Here is a 17714-nt window from a genome sequence, read left to right on the forward strand (position 1 = left end):
TAAGCTGTTAGCTGCCTCATGCTTACTGCAGTAAAAGTAATTTTATTTAGATTATGATAGGTTTTGGGAATAACACATAGGAGCTTCAGATAGGAGGGAATCTTCCAGGTTGAATTAAGTCAGTACATTCTTCTGTACTCTCTTTACACTTCGTATGAAAGATAAAAAAGGAAGCGCTTGTTTGCACTCCTTTGAAGTTGAGTCACTGCAGTTACATATGAGAGAGGAAAAAAGATTAAAACCTGGTAATTCTGGATTCAAAGTTGCAAAGAATTTCTTGCCTTGTAGATTTACTGATCTGATTACGGCTGCATGTTTATTAGAACATAGTTTGTTTCATCGTTTAAAGAAGAAAAAGAGGGTGGTCCTAATCTCTGTCTTTAAAAAAAAAGTGTGTTTATATTCAGTATTGAAGGAAAGCAGGAGTGCTGATTTTAAACAGACCTCTCTTTTTCTTCATATGTTGCAGACACGTTATCAGGAAATGCCAGAGCCTAAGTTCATGTATGGGAGCCATTACTCATCCCCAGGATATGTTTTGTTTTATCTCGTTAGAGTTGGTAAGACAGTTTTTATGTTCTCTCTGAGCAGTTACCTCCAAAGTGGACAAGGTTTGGAATAAGCTGATGGCCTTTTCTTTCTCCTTAGCTCCAGAATATATGCTCTGTCTGCAGAATGGAAAATTTGATCATGCTGACAGAACGTTCAATAGGTTTGTTTACATTTGTCTATAAGGAGCTTGGGTTTGTTCTCGAATATGCATTAAGAGAGTGCAAAGCTTTAAAAACTGGGGGGGGGGGGGGTTAACAAATGTGTGATTGTTATGTGTTATGTAGCCTTGCAGAGACCTGGAAAAACTGTTTGGATGGTGCAACAGACTTCAAAGAGGTAATTGACTGGAAAATTGTTCTAGTCCTTCTTGATAATCGCTGCTAAGCTTTCTGTTCTTAGCGGTCTCCTGTTGATTTGAGAGTTTTGGGTTGGGGATGAGGTATGTTTGGTTGGGTTTTTTTGTTCTGTTTTTTTGTGGGGTTTAGGTGTGTGTGTGGTAAGCCAGTTGACTGCATTTTCTGAATCCTTTAACATTTTAAACTTCTTCCTTCTATTGAATTCCATAATTGCTTGTCTGTGTCTGCTTTGTGGCTTTTAATTTAACAGAACTGTCATTGCGAATGTTACTGGAATAAATGAGAATTACCAGAGTGGATTAAGGCTGAAAAGATGCAATTTTATGTATTGTCTGCTGGAGTCCTGTAAGGATTTGGCTGTATTACAACAGTACATCTGGAAAGGTTAAACTACAGAAGTTTTTGGGTTTTGAGCCTTGTAGACTATAGCTTGTGTAATATGTTGAGAACGATTAACTGTCAGATAGTGGGTGCTGTTAAATAAGGTTCCTTTGATAAAGGAGTTTAATATAGTGATTCTTAAAAAAAAAAAGTCTACAGTTAATGGTTAGCTATTGTGGTCTTTAAATTATTGGCTTAACCTCTGAAACTTTTGTCATTCTCGTTTTCTGTATTTTTGCCTTGATTCTCAACTGATGGCTATGCAATGAGAGTTCTGAAGATATTCTTACATATTATGGATTCATGTGTCACATATTACATGTTAAAAATACTTATGCCGCTCTGAATTTAGCTCCGAAAATTGCCTAGTAGTTGGAAGGATAATGGGGGGAAACTTTCAGACTTGCTTTACTGACAGAGGATAAAGCCTGGAAAAATTACTACCCAACTTTAGGGCTTGGCATATAAACCTTGGTAACTTTTAGTTTTTATTTAAGTTATTAGTTATTTTATTAAGTTATTAAGTTATTTAAGTGTTTAGGGTTTTTTTTAGTATTCTACTAAAGTGATGAAATCCCAGCTAATCTCAAAACTTCCTTTTATTTTTTTTTTTTCAGTTGATTCCAGAATTTTATGAAAATGATTCTAGTTTTCTAGTAAACAGTTTGAAGCTGGACTTGGGAAAAAGGCAGGGTGGAAAGATGGTTGATGATGTAGAGCTTCCCCCTTGGGCATCAGGTAATAATTCATAATACAAGAAGTTTGAATATTAATTCAAGATGATCTGGATTCCTGGGATGTCAGTTCTTCTCTCAGAAATGCCTGTTCTATTTTCTTCTGAAGGAATTTTTCCTTCAAAACATTGACATAATTAATAGTTATGTTTAATTTTTAAAGCAATTTTGAGGTTTGGTGGGGGGTGTTGGGGTTTTTTTGGTTGCTTGCTTTCTCAAGAACGAAGAGAAACAGAGGTGGATACCAGCACTGGGTGGTGTATCTTCTCCTTCAATTAACTTTTCTCTTTCTCTTGCCAGGTCCTGATGACTTTCTTCGGAAGAGTCGAGAGGCTTTAGAAAGTCAGTATGTATCAGAACATCTTCATGAATGGATTGACATAATATTCGGCTACAAACAGAAAGGAACTGAAGCAGTTGCAGCTCACAATGGTAAATATATACTTTATAAAAAAAAAATAAAAGGTGCTTTAATTAGGTAGGAATGGTAAATAACAGTGTTTCTAGTGTCTGATTTGTTTTAAGCATTCACAACTATCCTTTGAATGTTTGATCCTTGAAGGAAATGCAGTTCTTTGTTACTGAAATAATGTCTTATCTAGTAAAATCTATTGCTTTCATGGTGATTTGCATCTTTGAAGATGTACTTAAGATGACAGCCTACAACCCCCATGGCAGGGGGGTTGGAACTAGATGATCTTTAGGTCATTTTCAACCCTAACTGTTCTATTTTATGGTAGGTCAGAAGGGTCTGCAGCACTGCTGTTATTTGATCGCACTGCATGGTGTGGCAATGTAGTGTGGAATTGCTGTTTCCCAATTAAAAATGGGAGCCTGTAGGGTTTCTACACAAAGACGTATTTAACTTTCCTGTACTGTAATTGCAGTGTGAGAATTTCAATGCAATTTTTTCCTCTCCTTCTGAGAGAGAATTGGCAAGTGAAAGAAGGGGCCAATGGGCTAAAGCTCTCTAGGAGCAAGAATGTAAAGAAAAAAAAAATCATGTAAGTGACTAAGTTTGTCCTTGTGTACATATATACAACTGCAGTAGTATACATACTTCTTACTGTATATGTTGAAAGCTTTACTGCTTGCGATCTTATTCTGGGCATGTATGTAATTGTTGTGAATGCTTACAAAAGGGGTGATTGCTACATGGATGCGTTAATTTATCTAGACCTAACAGTAATAACAATGATTAAGTTATTCAGCAGTCTGATATTTAGCTATGTGTGTTACTACCCAGTAAGGAAAAGGTAAAGGAAGATTAGTCAGATTTTTAGGGTATTTATTCCAGAAGCCTTGATGTTTTTGATGGATTGGAAGTAACAGACAATGTTGAGGTAGTCTGCACTTTTGAAGTTAGAAGTTTGAAAACAACTTTCCTACAGCAGTGGGGAGAGAAGGAATAGGCAACTCTTCATTGCAGTAGTTAATGCTTTCTACTTCCTGGGTAAGATAATGTGATTTATTTTGTGGTGGGTTTTTTGTTTGTTTGTTTTCTTGGGTTTGGTTTGTTGAGGATTTTTTAATATGCTTCCCGACATGTTCTTAAATTGTATTTTAGGCTTGCAGGGTTTGGCATCCACTCATGCTGTGACCATAAGTGTCAATTACAATGTGCCAGAGGCTTTGAATATGGTAAACGAGCATTTAAATTATGGCACCTATATTTTTACCTCTCAAACGGGAGCCCATTTTATGCACAGTGTGCTGCTTCTGCTGCAACATGGATTTTTTTTTTAGCATAATAAATTGAGGACACTTGAGAATATCCAGTTAATGCAACTGTGCTTTTTTTTTTTCCTTATTGGGTGGCGGGTATTTAATGAAGCCTAAGTAAGTAATTCTTCCTTTATGAAAGGACTGACTTATTCTGAAACTCTGAGTCTCTTAGAAATCCTAAACTTTCTTCAGGTAAGAAACCCAGGATTAAAGCGCAAGATCTCAGATTCTGTAGCCTGCTGAAATAACTTAGTTGCTTAAATATAACCGAGTTGCGTAAAACATACAGCTTTTTTTTATAGTATGTATGCAAGAAAATGTCCTTGTATAGCTACATAGTACAAATAAACTTTCTTTTCCCCCCAGTGTTTCACCCATTAACTTATGAAGGAGGAGTGGATTTAAACAGGTAATTAAAAAGAATCTGAATGGTTTTGTTAAAGCAGTTAGCTGAATTTCTCAGTATCCCTCCAGATTCTCTGGTGGCTGTAAAAGTACTTTGAACGTGAATGGTGTAGCTCTTCCATTTCATACTCCCAGGTATGCAGAAAACCAGCATTGGGTTCTTGGTTTTATCATGTGTTGAAAGATTGTTACTTGAAAACTTCTTCAATCTGGCTTTTGTAAAATTGCTTTATATTTTTAGTTGATGAGCATGTTGTCGTACATTAGCAAAATTATGAAGCTGCCTTCTGACAGTTCTGCACATCTGTGGTAAATCAGTTTTGTAAGAACTGCGATGGCCTATACTGCTGTAGTTAACTGTACAGGCAGGCCCATGCTTTCAGGGGAAGAAAGGAAGAAAAAGTACTTGCCTATTTGGCTTAATTAAGTATCTTGTTTTTGGAAAGTATTATGGATCCCAACGAAAAAGTAGCTCTGCTGACACAAATCTTGGAGTTTGGACAGACACCGAAACAGTTGTTTACAATTCCTCATCCTCGAAGGATAATGCCGAAGTTGAAAAGCTTGGCTGGAACATCTAGTCACAATGTTTCCATAACTGAGTCTCCAGGTAAATGTCTACAGATAAACTGGCAGTGTAATGGATTTGTAATTTTGACAAGTTCTGTATCTTTCTCCCACAGGATCTTGTTATACAACTCTTGGACACTTTCCCAGTAAGCCAACTCAAAATAAATCCATGAACTAATTGTTAAACTGGCAAGACCAATTTTGTATTTGGAAATACAGGCATTGTCCTGCCTTTTGCTTTCTGTCCCTGTGATCTCCTGTGGGGCTGTTCAACCTCTGCTTTTGAAGCCATGGGAGGGCTGTCATCCCTGCTTTTTTATGACATTTTAAAATCAAGCTGATATGACAACAGCTTCAATGACCATATCTGCAGGCATTCCAAATGATGTAAAGATTTGCTCAGTTTTTAAACAGGGGTGTCTTTAGGGTGATCGATTGGCTTGGTCTAAATAAACCCTAAGAACTTATATTAAGCACCTAAATTTTGTTCCTTTTCTGTGACTTAAAGCCTATGGGTTTTTTGGTTTGGTATTTTTGTTTGGTGGGAGTTTTTTGTTTGGTTTGAGGGTTTGTTGGTTGGTTTGGGTTTTTTCCATTTTGGAAATGTATTCCCTCAAGTTTCCGGTTTAAAAGCCCTGTTTTGGAAAAAAAAAAACAAACCCCAAACCAACATATATTTGACAGTGTAAGCCTATGCATTCAGGAAGAAATCTGACAAAAAGTTGGTAAACTTGTCACTTTCTACTTTAGCTAAAAATTCTTATTCCTGGATCTCTCCATGATTTCTGTGCTTTCATCTTTGTCTGCAACTTCAGCTACCTAATTATTTGAAGTCAATCTTTTTCTATTTGTGATGGAGCTTTATTGTGGCATTGTATTGCAGTTTCTCCAAATGAAGAATCATTTGAAGATTTGACAGAAGAAAGTATAACACTTGCTTGGAACAACATTGCCAAACTAAAATTAGATGAGCAATATAAAATTCACAAAGAGTAGGTACTATTTTTTTCACAGTCAAAATTGTTCCATTTAGTTTTGGGGCAGGGGAAGTATCTGCATGTCAATCTGAATGATGGGTTAGGTCTTAAGGTAAATACATTTCTTTGTGAGACAGCTCATTGATTTGATTATACAAGATGATTCTGAGTATATGCTGGGTTATCAATCCAGAAAAGGTATTTGTCAGCTTGTGTTTGTTGTTGTTGTTCCTTATACAGATCTAGAGCTAAGTTCCATATCATTTTAGTAGCTGAAGCAGATACCGATTACCCTTCTCTAAAACTGTGATAGCAGCAGCCAGGTAAATTTCATTGAATCATAGGATGGTTTGAGTTGGAAAGGACCTTCAGATCATTTAGTTTCAACCGCCCTGCCTCCATTTATATTTTTATAACCCCAGGAGGACCTAACTTACTCATTCCATTTGTTTTTTTAAGGATAAACAACTTAAGTTCAAGTACTGTACACCTTAAGCTGCTGCTGTATGAGCAGCTTGCAAAGTCTCCAGCTATAGGCTTTCAGTTAATCCAGGTATCAAACTACTGTTGTGATGGTTTCCTTGGGAGTCTTGAGTCAGCAAGGGCACTTCAGGTGAACTTTGAAAATACCTAACAATGAACAACAGCTATATTTTAAAGAAGATTTTCCTTTGGCCCCATCCCTTGTGCTGGTGGCTGAACTAGTAGGAGGATTTCTTACTGCTTTGAGTGCAACTACTTTCTTGTCTGTAAACAATATAGAAAAGAAACATTCTCTTGTCCAGAAAACAAGGTAATACTTGTAGTGAGAAAGGGCCTCTGGTACCAGGTTGTTAGGGTTAGGGAAATCCAGAACCTGAAAACAGACTGAATTTCAGTTTCCAATCCTTTGTTTGCTTGGTGGGAGCTTGTTTGTTTGTTTGTTTTGTGGATTTTGTTGGGTTTTGCTTTCAGATTGCTGAGAAAAACTAGAAGTAGGTCTGCGTAACAGAATTTTGGCTGTGCAGAATTCTCTGTGCTTCCTAACAACTAACTCCCTAATATAAGCTATATGTCTAAATATCTAGACTACAGTGATTTTGCCACTGTCAAAGTTGAGAAGACATGCAAGTTCTGATTCCTGACACTTGAGGTATGCAGTATCTGCTTGCAGGCAGGTTCCTGACGGCTTTCTTTAGCTAATCCCAAATTGGAAAGACTCAGTGTGAAACTATTTGTCCTCTCATTGGGCATGTCCTTTCTGATGAGGATGAAGTTCTTGCAGAACAGTATGGGGAACTTGTAGTGATGTTTCACTTTTCATATCAAGATATATTTTGGTCTCTAGTTATATAAAACACCACTGTAGTGCTTTTACTCACCTTGAATGTCTTAGCCCTTGCAGAGATCAAATAACAAATTTAAACTGTAGTCAATTTACAGTTAAGTTTTAAAACCTATGAAATCACCTATAAGCTTCCTTGTATTAAACAGGGCAATTACTGGAATAGCAGTCACTTGCAATGGGTCTTCTGTTTTCACTACATCCCAGGGTAAGTATTATTGCAAAGATATTTATTAGACCCTGGAGTGTAAATGCAGGTTAATGTTTTGTGAACGAAATAGCATGAAACTCTGCAATGTAGATAAGATTGAATCCCATTAGTATCTTCACTGACAGCAAAGACAATGTCAAATGTGGTATTTATGGAACCACTGGGGTTTTTACAGTCATGAAAAGAGCAGCCCTAATCTTCTGCCAAATGCATGATCTCTGTTTTCATTTCATATTCAATTCCTTCTCACTGTTTGAGGGTATTCATATGCAAAGGCTAGTTCTGTTTGGCTTTTGGATTGTCACTTTGAAAGTCTCCTATTATAAAAACTAAGTTAAAGGTATTTTTCCCATAATACTTCAAGTACATAAACTTGTTAAGTTTTAGATCACTTAGACTCAAAGATCTCAATGTCATCTATATTTAGGCTTGGGAAGGTGGTAATTTCTCCTTTCAGGTATGGGAGTGTTCTTACAGTTTGATGGGCATGGGGGAGTCTGTCTGTAGCTGGTGTAGAACAGGATAGTTCCAGGCTCCAGTCACAAGCTTTATAAAGAGTTTAAGACTATGAGAAACCTATGTATACTTTTCATAGTAAGATATTTGAATATTCAGATAGGACCAAAATTACTGTCTTCTATAATATAAACCAGTCTTTTTATCTTCTATTTTGTCCATTGTTTCCAGATTCAACTTTGAAGATGTTTTCTAAGGAATCAAAAAAAATCCAGAGAAGCATGTCCTTTTCAAACATGGTAAGCTGCTGTCAAAATAAAAACAAGATCATTGGGAATCTTCTGAAAGCTACTTGGAGAAATGGCTCTTAGTACACATCAGTGCTTCTTTTCTTCCCCTGCCTACTCAGTTGTATTGTGTATGAATAATTTAGCAGAGTGAATTGAGACTCTGTCAGGCCTCCAGGGAGACAGAGTGCATTCTTGAAACATGGGAGCATTAGATGGTTGCAGTTCTGTGTCAGCTCTGTTCTGAGTTGCCCTGCTATCCAGGAAAGGGCTTGCAGTAGACAAATAGTCTGGCATGAGCAGAGGAGTCTTTCTGAACAACCTTAAATTCCACCCATGTGCTCACACACAGCATTGCCTTGCTGCTTCCAAACGTTTGAAGGCTGTGAGTCAACTAGCAGAGGAAAACCAACCACACAGAGTGGAATGTCTGCTGGGTGAATTTGAGCCGTCTTTCCTCAATAAGCAGTGATCTCTGCAAGCTCTGAGCAACTTTTTTTAATCTGTTTCTAAAACAGACCTTGGAAAGAGATTCTGTATTTGATTTTCTGTGCTTGAGCGCTGTGGGCAGACCTGGGTCATAGGGATTCGCTCCCAGTTGTCACGTTCACAATCCTTTATTGAGGCAAGATACTAAGATATAACAACCTTCTCTGTATCTTCATCTCTGGGGGGGGTGGAACAAAAAAGGCAAAGGGGTTGCCTACATAGACCATGCTGTGGCTTCTAACAGGTCCCCAGGTAAGGTGCAGAATCAAGACCCTATGGCCTGCCATAGCACACACTAGGCGGTGAAGCTAGATACAGCAATTCCTAATGCTTTAGTCAAAGCAAAATTAGGGTATGTTGCTTCTTGGCCTGTAAAAAGGGAGCTCTTGACTCCTAAGTCAAAAGTCATTTTTTCATGAGGAGGCCTTGTATACCTTTTCTTTGTTATTCTCCTCTCTGTAGTCTTAGTGCTGATCTGTTGCAGCAATGCCAGAAGGAGTAGTCTTTTTACAATCCAGCATCTTACTGGCTTTTTTAAAACAGATGTAAAACACGACCAGTAGTGATACTAGTAGAAGCACTGGGCTGATTTTATTATTTTTTTTTCCCTTGCTGCTTCCATTGATGGTAATGTAACTGAGCATCTGTCTGTAAGGAATGTTCTTGTTGAGAAATGCAGGATTTAGATAGTTACGCTTGTTGTTTGAAAGAGCTGAGCTGATAAGTAGCTGTCATGGAGAACAAACATCAAAGGAAACCTTCATTTTAGTTTCTGTTAGGTGATTGCATCTAGAATTGATAGTACCTTACAAGATTAAGAGCTGACCCATTTTCTCCTGAGTGAGGAATTACATACCATGTCCTTGAGATACCAGCATTTTGAAAAGGGAGCTCCATCAGTTCTGTATTCCTTAACTTCAGTGCCTCCTGTACATATACCAGGGGTTAAATATTCTTGCTGTTCAGTGTCCAACCTATAAAGTTGGGCTTTCTTGTGTTCATATATCACCTGTATGTTGTGTGTATAGAAGATTAAGATGCTTCCTGTTCTCCAGAAGCATTAGGGTAAGAGATTGAACACTGCTTCCTTTCCTCTTTCTTACAGGCTTTGTCATCTTGTCTGATCTTACCAGGAGATACCACTGTCATAAGTTCTTCATGGGACAATCATATGTGTGTATTTACTACTTACTTTATTGAATTACACTGAATGCCTTGGTTGTTATGCTTATGGTTTTAGATAATGATACAAAAATTCATTGTTAAGATGCAGTGTCTGTATTTCCACTTGATTTTCAGTAGATTTGTTAGAAACTGTAGAAGCCAAGTTACTTTCATCTATTTAGAAAAAAAACCTGAAGTTTTCTGCCTTTATAACCTTCTCCTGCTAGATATTTTTATTCAATTGCATTTGGAAGACAGCAAGACATCTTAATGGGACATGATGATGCAGTCAGTAAGATCTGTTGGCAAGATGGGCGTTTATATTCTGCATCTTGGGATTCCACTGTGAAGGTTTGTATATGGGTTTGTTGTACTTCAGTAACTGTTTATCCCTAATGCTTTATAATATTCAGCCAGCCAAATGCTTTGGAGTGGATGTACCTGTTGTGCTGGAATAATAACTTAGTGTCACAGTATGTTTGCTTCTAGAATATCTATCTTCTTCATTTAGCTTTATCTCAACTGTTTCAAAGATGAAGTGTTACTTTAAATTTCATTTCTTCTAACTTACTCTAAATGTAGAGGTTTTGGAAGCAAACTGTATTTGTAGGAGAAACTGGAGTGTTCTGTGACCTTGACTCGTGATTTTGTTTGCTGAGTAGAATAGGCTTCTGAAATGTTTCAGTTGTGTAGTTTATGTTCATCAGATAAGTGGACCAGGAACTTGCTATCTAAAGAGCATGCCTACAGTTAGGTGGAAAGGTAATTTGGAAATTAGAGACAGGAAAGGATGTATATGGCTTTTTGGTAAGTATACATTCAGTGCAGTGATGTACCTAAGCAGGCTTCTATAAGCTCTCTGGAATCAGCATAGTCCTGTTCAGTATGTGGCTCTGTTTAGGGTAAATGAGTTCAGGTGCCATTTGCTGTTGCTGCATTCTGCCACGCAGGCAAGGTCGAGAGTTCACATGAGCAGCCCTCCTTGTAATGTGAGAATTCAGTACTGAAGAAACTCATCCAGGGTTATACTAATGCTTCCTTGAGCAAACTGAAATATCTGTGTTGTAGGTGTGGCACTGTGCTCCTGGAGAGACCTTGAGCAGTAAAAAACACCGCTTTGAAGTGCTGGCAGAGCTAGAACATGAAGTTAGTGTAAGTATGTGGATAGAGATATGGTATCTCAAAATATGAAAATTAATTGCTCAATAAAATCAAAGTCAAGATCTAGTACTAAAGCACAAGGATTGGGTTGGGTGTACTGTTGGAAGTGTGTGTGTAGGGGAGGGGGCTGGTTTGTTTTTTGTGGGTTTGTCTGATGTGTCCTGCATCAGTGTCCTGTGCTTCCCTGGTCAAGGTCTGTTCCTGGGGACTTTTTAATTTGTCTGGCTTAGCTTGTAAGCACAAAGTTCCAGAGGAAGAAAGGGAGGACTGGGGACTTTTTGTCTGCTGCTTTGTTTTCAGAAACAGACTCATGTTTTTCAGGTATTTGCATTGTTACAGCTTCTTCTTAATGTAGATTTGCCAAAGGCAAGCAAATGAAAAAGAATTCCTCAAAGTTCTTTACCATGCTCTAAAATACATTAGTGGATCTCACTGTAACTATATTAAACACATTGTGTGAAGTGAATCATAAATGTGTAACTGCTAACTTTTATTTATAGTCTGTAATGTCATTCTATAGTAGTATATTTAGAATATACTGTGTTTTAAACCTTATTAATGTTTAGGGTTTTTAACAGGTCACATAATAGGCAAATACTAAACCAGTTCTGATAATATTTAAGAACTGTACCCAAGGGAACTGGAAACTACTGACAGCTGGAATATATTTTTAAAGTAAAGAAGAATTTCACCCTTAAGGGCAAATTCTTGCATTTAGATGGGGAGGGCATGGGAACTAGAAACAGTCAAAAATGGTAATTTCTATTTATGATTCTGCAAAGAAAAAGCATTTTAAAATAATATCAAAGAGACCTATCTTCTACTTTATACAGGCAGGATTTATAATAATTAAGGATGTTGCAGAATTAAATGTAAAAGCTTTTTGTGAACAAAATACCATCTTGCAGATAATGGGCTTGCTTTATGTGTGTTTAAAACCTGTATCAAGATGGCTCATGTGAAAGAACAGAGAATCATGGGATGTTTAACTTCTTAGGTAAATACAATCAACCTTAATGCTGCAAATACTATACTAGTGTCTGGAACCAAAGAAGGTACCATTAATGTTTGGGATATTACTACAGCAACAGCGTTGCACCAGTTACCATGTCATTCTGGAACTGTGTTTGATGCTGCTTTTAGTCCTGGTATGTTGGATTTCAATTTTTAATATGCATCATTGGGAATGTCAAAGGGAATTTTGTTCCTCATATCATGTAATACACCCTTCTTGTTGGAATTGCTATTTTAAGGGGGATGGTGAGATGTTTTGGATTTCCACTCATCTCCATTACAAAGAAGTTACTAATTGTAAACCAGGCCATACTAGGTTGTAAACCAGTGGGCTCAACACTTAAACCAACTTTGTTTATCATTGCTTGTTTAGGTAACATTAAAAATTAAGTCTCTATAAATACCTAGGTCAGGCAATGCCTCATCCAACATGCTCTATCACAGACTGCTTTGGTAACTAGGACTGAATGTCTAAACATGCTATTTTATTCTTGTTTCTTTTGTTTGCTTTTGTACAGACAGCAGGCATCTACTAAGCACAGGAGAAGACTGTTGTTTTAAAGTAATAGATGTACAGACTGGAATGGTTATCTCTTCTGTAACCACTGAGGAGCCACAGAGGTAATTCTGACAACATGCGGATTGTGAAGCTGCATGGCCAGCTCTGGAGATATCTGATGGTTGGTGATAGCAGAATGGAAGGGACAGTAATACTGGCAACTTTGTTTTACTGAACTGCTTTTTAAAGCGCAAAGGCTGACATTCTAGCATGTTGTGTGCATTAAGATCAAGCTTTCCAACCTGGGACAAAACCAGTCAAGTATCTAAGTAAATAACTCATGTTTTTTCTTAACCACTTTCACATCCATGAAAGATAACTGGTGCTGTAGCTAAGTTTGCAGCTTCCAGTTTTCTAACAGAGACAGTTCTCTTGCTTGTTTCATCTGTCAATGATCTTTTTTAAATATTTATCTGTTGCAACGCTTCCTTTTTGTTTCAATAATCTAAGAAAAGATTAACTATTATAAGAAGAGGGATCACTTTTTTCCACAAACCAGTTCTTTATGGTTTATCAGGTAAACAGATGGAACCCTTATTCAGTTACTGAAGTAAAAACATAGCAGCCATACATGGGGTACACTTGTTGGTTCCTTTTGTGTGTGCATACATAGCTATGTATGTATATGAATGTGTATATAAATCTTTTTTTCTTCAGTTATTTCCCTGAAAGTCCTCTTTGCATGAGTGTTTCAGGAATATGAAGTGACACAAGTGAAAATGGTGGTTCATGAGAGCCCTTGCGTACCATAAACATATACAGCTGACTGGGTCCCTTTCTAATACAGGAATAAGTTCCATCATTCTGCTAGGGAAAGGTGTAGTTTGGTCTAGGGCAGTCAAGAGAAGCAAGTTTGGGTCATGACTCTTCAAAATAGTTTGGGGAATAACCTTTCCAGAAAGGTTGTGTTAGACAGTAGAGTTTCCTTCAGTTTGGTACATCATTTTCAATTCTTTTTTGCTTAGTCAGTTTGGAAATACTTAGCTCTCATTATGCAAGAGCGTGGAGTGAATTAATTCCAGACTTGCTTGCAGGTGCTTCAAATGGGATGGAAATACCATCTTATCAGGAAGTCAATCTGGTGAATTACTGATTTGGGACCTTCTTGGAGGAAAAGTTACTGAAAGACTCAAAGGACATACAGGTATGCCTGAATTATTCCTATTCTCAGATTGCATGGAAGATCCCTTAGTATTGAAAATTTTGCGAGTCATCTGCACAGTCAGTGAGCTGTTCTTAATGTGTTATTTGGAACACCAGAACTAAAAGTAGGTCCCATGAGCCTCCTAGGAAATCTGTTAACAATGCAGGAATATGACTCTTTACAAGACTGGCCAAAGGTAAATGACCTGGGATTTTTCTAATCCATACAACATTACAAAAATTATCAGTTTTCTATCTCATAGCCCTAAGCTTAGTATAGACTGCACTGTTGTATGCTTTGTTGAAGTCCATCCGGACTGAGAGTCTAACAACAAATTAAGTTAACCCGCAAAATAGTTTGGGATGGGGATTTACAGGCTTCTTAAATGTATGGTATAGTCTTCAGCACATTACTAACCAGGCTGTGTAAAAGAGAAACTGTTTTATTCAGTTTGTTTTTTCAGGCTGACTTAACGAACAGTTACTTCAAACTTCCCTATTACAAGCTTGTACTCTGGAACTTGACCTGTATAGAGATCATTCTGTAGCTAGAGAAATCATTAGAATAGATTAGATTAGATGTGGGTTTCTAGGCATATTCTAGAAAATGTGAACATTCTTCTAAAAAGAGAAGGCCAACTGTTGGAGAGAAAAAAAATCCCACTTTTTAGAAAAACCTTCTCTCCTTGCCCCCATGAATCTTTTTGCCAGTGTGCCATCTTCATTCTGTACTGCAACTGACATTGTCCCTCTAAGTACCCAAAGCCAGCTGAGGCAATGTAGCATGCGATCATTACTGTGAATAGAGGCAGCCACCTAGAAGCCAACTAACATTCTTCATAGCATATGTAGTCTCAGTGTAAGCCAAACTAATGATCAGATAATCCTAAACTCTTTCAAAAAGACCTGTTCCATCATCTTGAGTATTGCCTCTATTTGCATTTGGATTTACTTGTTTGGTTGGTTTTCATTCCCCAGGTGCTGTAATGTCCATGTGGATGAATGAACAGTGCAACAGTGTTATTACAGGAGGGGAAGACAAACAAATCGTATTCTGGAAACTGCAATACTAAGTGCCTTTCCCTCCAGATATTTAAATGAACTCTTATTTTAATCAAAACCTTTTAAAGGAACTTAACTGTGTGCAATGATGGCTGCTGAAGTTCAACCAGATAGGAAGCTTTGTTCAACTACAACTTTGTATGTTACGGTGACTTCACTGAGAGCTCTTAACTTCTGTTGTGTATGCATTTGTTTTTCATGGACTTACCATACAGAAAATTCTTGTCTAAAATGATATCTGAGGTGAAATTAAAGACCTATTTTTATGTAATTAAAGAGCTCTTCACTTGCAGTCATTGTTTGATTACGTAGAATGCGTCATAGCTAGCTGTTTGAACTAGTTTCAGAGAAACAGCATTTGCATTAAGAAGTCTTTAAGAATGCTTGCAGCTTAGTGCCACATCTCATGACAATGTATGTACCTCCTCTGTAGTCAGCCTTTCTTCCTAGCGAAGATGCAGATGATGGTAAATGCTATTTTGAACACTAAGGCAGCTGTTGCTCTGAGCAGTGGTGGGTCTGGTCTACTGTCTAGTCTTCAAATGTGTTTGCAAAGGCATAGAGGAGAATAAGAATATATTTCACGTTGCTTTTTCCTCTTATATTAGCCTGAAAAGAAGCCAAGCATAAAATTGATCCCCTAACAGAAAACAGTTATATATATATATATATGTAACATGTAAATCTTTCCTCATAACGGGCATGAAGCTAGTCTTAAGCTGAACTACTACTGCCTTCCATCACTTCTATTACTATCCTTCTCTTAATAATCTTCAGCATCTTCATTCATGCTTTGTTTGGTGTTTGCAGCCTCTCAACTCAAATCATCTTTGAGATGGAATTTAAAGACAACAGTGTTTAAATAGAGCTGTAGCTTGTGGGTTTATCCTCTGTTTTAACCCAGTGATAAAGCAGTGTTGGACTGGGCTTTACTTGCGCTGTAGGACTTCAGGATATGACTCCCTGCAAAGAGCTGTTCTGAAGTTAAAGACCTGAAATAGTCTTTTAATGGCTGATTACAGCACCAAACAGCTGCAGTTGACATTGCCCCAAAATCAATATTTATTTCTGTCCTGGTATTCTCTGCTGCTGGTATTATGATGTGTCCAAGACAGGCATCCTTTTAAGCTACAGTCAGTCTTTTGTCTGTAGCTATCCTGCCTAGGTTGACACCTAACATCAATGTGGCTTTAACTGTAAAACAATCGTTTCATGGTTGAGGGATGCTTTTTCATTCCCTCAACTTTTAATTATGCTGGAGTTTTATTTTTAGTAACAATGCCATGATGGTAAAGCAAACTGGTATTCCAGCTGCATTACTCCCTTGGTTTAGCAAATACTTGAATCTTTTTATGTAATCCATGAGTGTGGTGAAAGCACATGTGGCAAAAGATTAATCCATACCAGCATGTTACCAGTCTTAATCACGCAGCACAATGTTTGGTGGCTGCCCTGTTTCTTCACCTTTTACTATATTTATTTCCCAAATATAACTGTGTGTACGCGAAGAGAGCAAAAAATATCATATTCTACACTTGCCTGCAACTGTCTTGGGCGATTTTGGGCACAGCTGTGCTCCTTTGTCATGAGGGGGCCTCCTGTTGACCTAAACCAGAGGAACACAAGCCTGTCTTGAATTACCTCAGACAGAAAATACCCTTAACTTTCTTTTGGTTAAAGATGGATGCCAGACCCTGCATCCGAGGTTTGCTTGCTGCTGTAAAGCATGCTCACACAACAGAGCCCTCAAGCAGCTGCCTCATTGCCTAAAGTAACCTTAGCTTTATGGGGGGGGGGTGAAATAATGAAGTTAACCTTGTTACTGGTCACATTATCAGTAGGCATCAGTACTACATTGTTTTGGGCTCCAGGGATTTCACAGCAAAGCAAACTAGCTTGTCAAGGAACTTAAGGATGACTGCCACAGGCCCTGTGCCCATAAAGCTGAACCACACCAATGCTACGTGAAGCCACCAATTTACTGGCAGTAAGCACTTGCCACAGTGGTTCCAGAGACATATAATTTAGTAACCAAACAACCCAATTAAAATGGCTCCCAAGATAAATCCAATCACCACTGCAGCCTGAGGTAGTGTAATGGGTTTCTCCCAGTTACAGTACTGCCAGGAAGAAGAGCACACTGCAGCTCAGATCAGCTGGAATTGCCAGCCCTGCCCTCATTGGTACTTTTCCTACAAACTGGGAAAGGTACAGCTAGCTGCACATGCTAGCAGGGACACATGAGATGTATTTATTACTAAGTAAGTGCCAAACACTTTGCATTTTGGTGCAAGTAAATGATTAAGGTAACACCAACCTCAGACCAATTCTGGATTCAAATTAGTTTCAGAAGAGCAGATGAACCGATTCCTCATACCCATGTTCCAACAAGTACCTATACTAAGCTGAAGTTACTTGCTTTGACTTTGGGCTACTACCCAGAGGAAGACTGAAATTCAATAACCCTGCAACAGAAGCAGGAAAAAAAAAATAGAAGCAAGCACTCAGTAAAACTGGTATTTAACTTGAGACCACTTTAGAATCTCACCTGAACATGCCTGTGACCTACTGCAGCAGGTTAAACCTAACCACCTGCTGAGCCCCCAAGGAGTTTCTCACTCACTCACCCAACAGCAGGATCGGTAACAGAATCAGAAGGGCAAAAGTTAGGAAAATTTGCAGGTTGCAGTAGTTTACTGAGTGAAGCCAAGGGGGAGAAAGAAAATGTGATGCACAGACAATCACTCACCGCCTCCCACCAGCAGACTGATGCCAGCCAGTCTCCAAGCAATGACTACTTTGGGGGAAGACCCCCCACAAATTATTGCCGGGCAGGATGAGTCCATGATGTCAGTGTGGAATTTTTGCCTTGCTAAGTCTGGGTCAGCAGTCCCAGCCGTGTTCCCCCTCAGCCTCTTGGCCACCCCATCCTACTCACTGGGACAGGGGACAGAGCAAGAAGCAGAGAAGGCCTTGACACCCTTCAAGCACTGCTCAGCAACAGGAAAAACATGAGTGCATTATCAACACTTAGTCACACTCTCAAACACAGCGCCGTATCAGCTACTGTAAACTCCATCCCAACCAGACCCAGTACACCCAGCAAGCTGCAAACAATTTGAAATGAAAAATGCAGCTATACAA

The 17714-nt window shown here is 38.3% G+C and overlaps 1 protein-coding gene across 9 annotated transcripts in view; it reads left to right on the forward strand.

Annotated features, from left to right (window-relative positions):
- The window catches only part of NSMAF (neutral sphingomyelinase activation associated factor), a 37524-nt gene extending 22678 nt beyond the window's left edge, over window positions 1-14846 (forward strand). For 5 of the 9 annotated variants that reach the window (XM_062633327.1, XM_062633330.1, XM_062633331.1 and 2 more), the window contains 17 exons: window positions 470-560; window positions 649-712; window positions 837-888; window positions 1907-2027; window positions 2324-2455; window positions 4115-4157; window positions 4600-4763; window positions 5607-5715; window positions 7174-7232; window positions 7923-7990; window positions 9573-9640; window positions 9859-9982; window positions 10700-10783; window positions 11790-11940; window positions 12325-12427; window positions 13400-13509; window positions 14487-14846. In XM_062633327.1, the coding sequence (XP_062489311.1) occupies window positions 470-560; window positions 649-712; window positions 837-888; window positions 1907-2027; window positions 2324-2455; window positions 4115-4157; window positions 4600-4763; window positions 5607-5715; window positions 7174-7232; window positions 7923-7990; window positions 9573-9640; window positions 9859-9982; window positions 10700-10783; window positions 11790-11940; window positions 12325-12427; window positions 13400-13509; window positions 14487-14581 (1638 nt within the window). In that variant the 3' untranslated portion in view covers window positions 14582-14846. Of the gene's footprint in view, window positions 1-469; window positions 561-648; window positions 713-836; window positions 889-1742; window positions 1764-1906; window positions 2028-2323; window positions 2456-4114; window positions 4158-4599; window positions 4764-5606; window positions 5720-7173; window positions 7233-7922; window positions 7991-9572; window positions 9641-9858; window positions 9983-10699; window positions 10784-11700; window positions 11941-12324; window positions 12487-13399; window positions 13512-14486 lie in introns of those variants that run through there. The other 4 variants (XR_009967570.1, XM_062633328.1, XM_062633334.1 and 1 more) reach the window with 4 other exon arrangements.
- Window positions 14847-17714: the final 2868 nt, after the last annotated feature.

The sequence above is a fragment of the Pezoporus occidentalis genome, unplaced genomic scaffold (assembly GCF_034315485.1).
Source record: "Pezoporus occidentalis ecotype Australia unplaced genomic scaffold, CSIRO_AGI_Poc_V1 ctg4, whole genome shotgun sequence".
NCBI classification, from domain to species: Eukaryota; Metazoa; Chordata; class Aves; order Psittaciformes; family Psittacidae; genus Pezoporus; species Pezoporus occidentalis.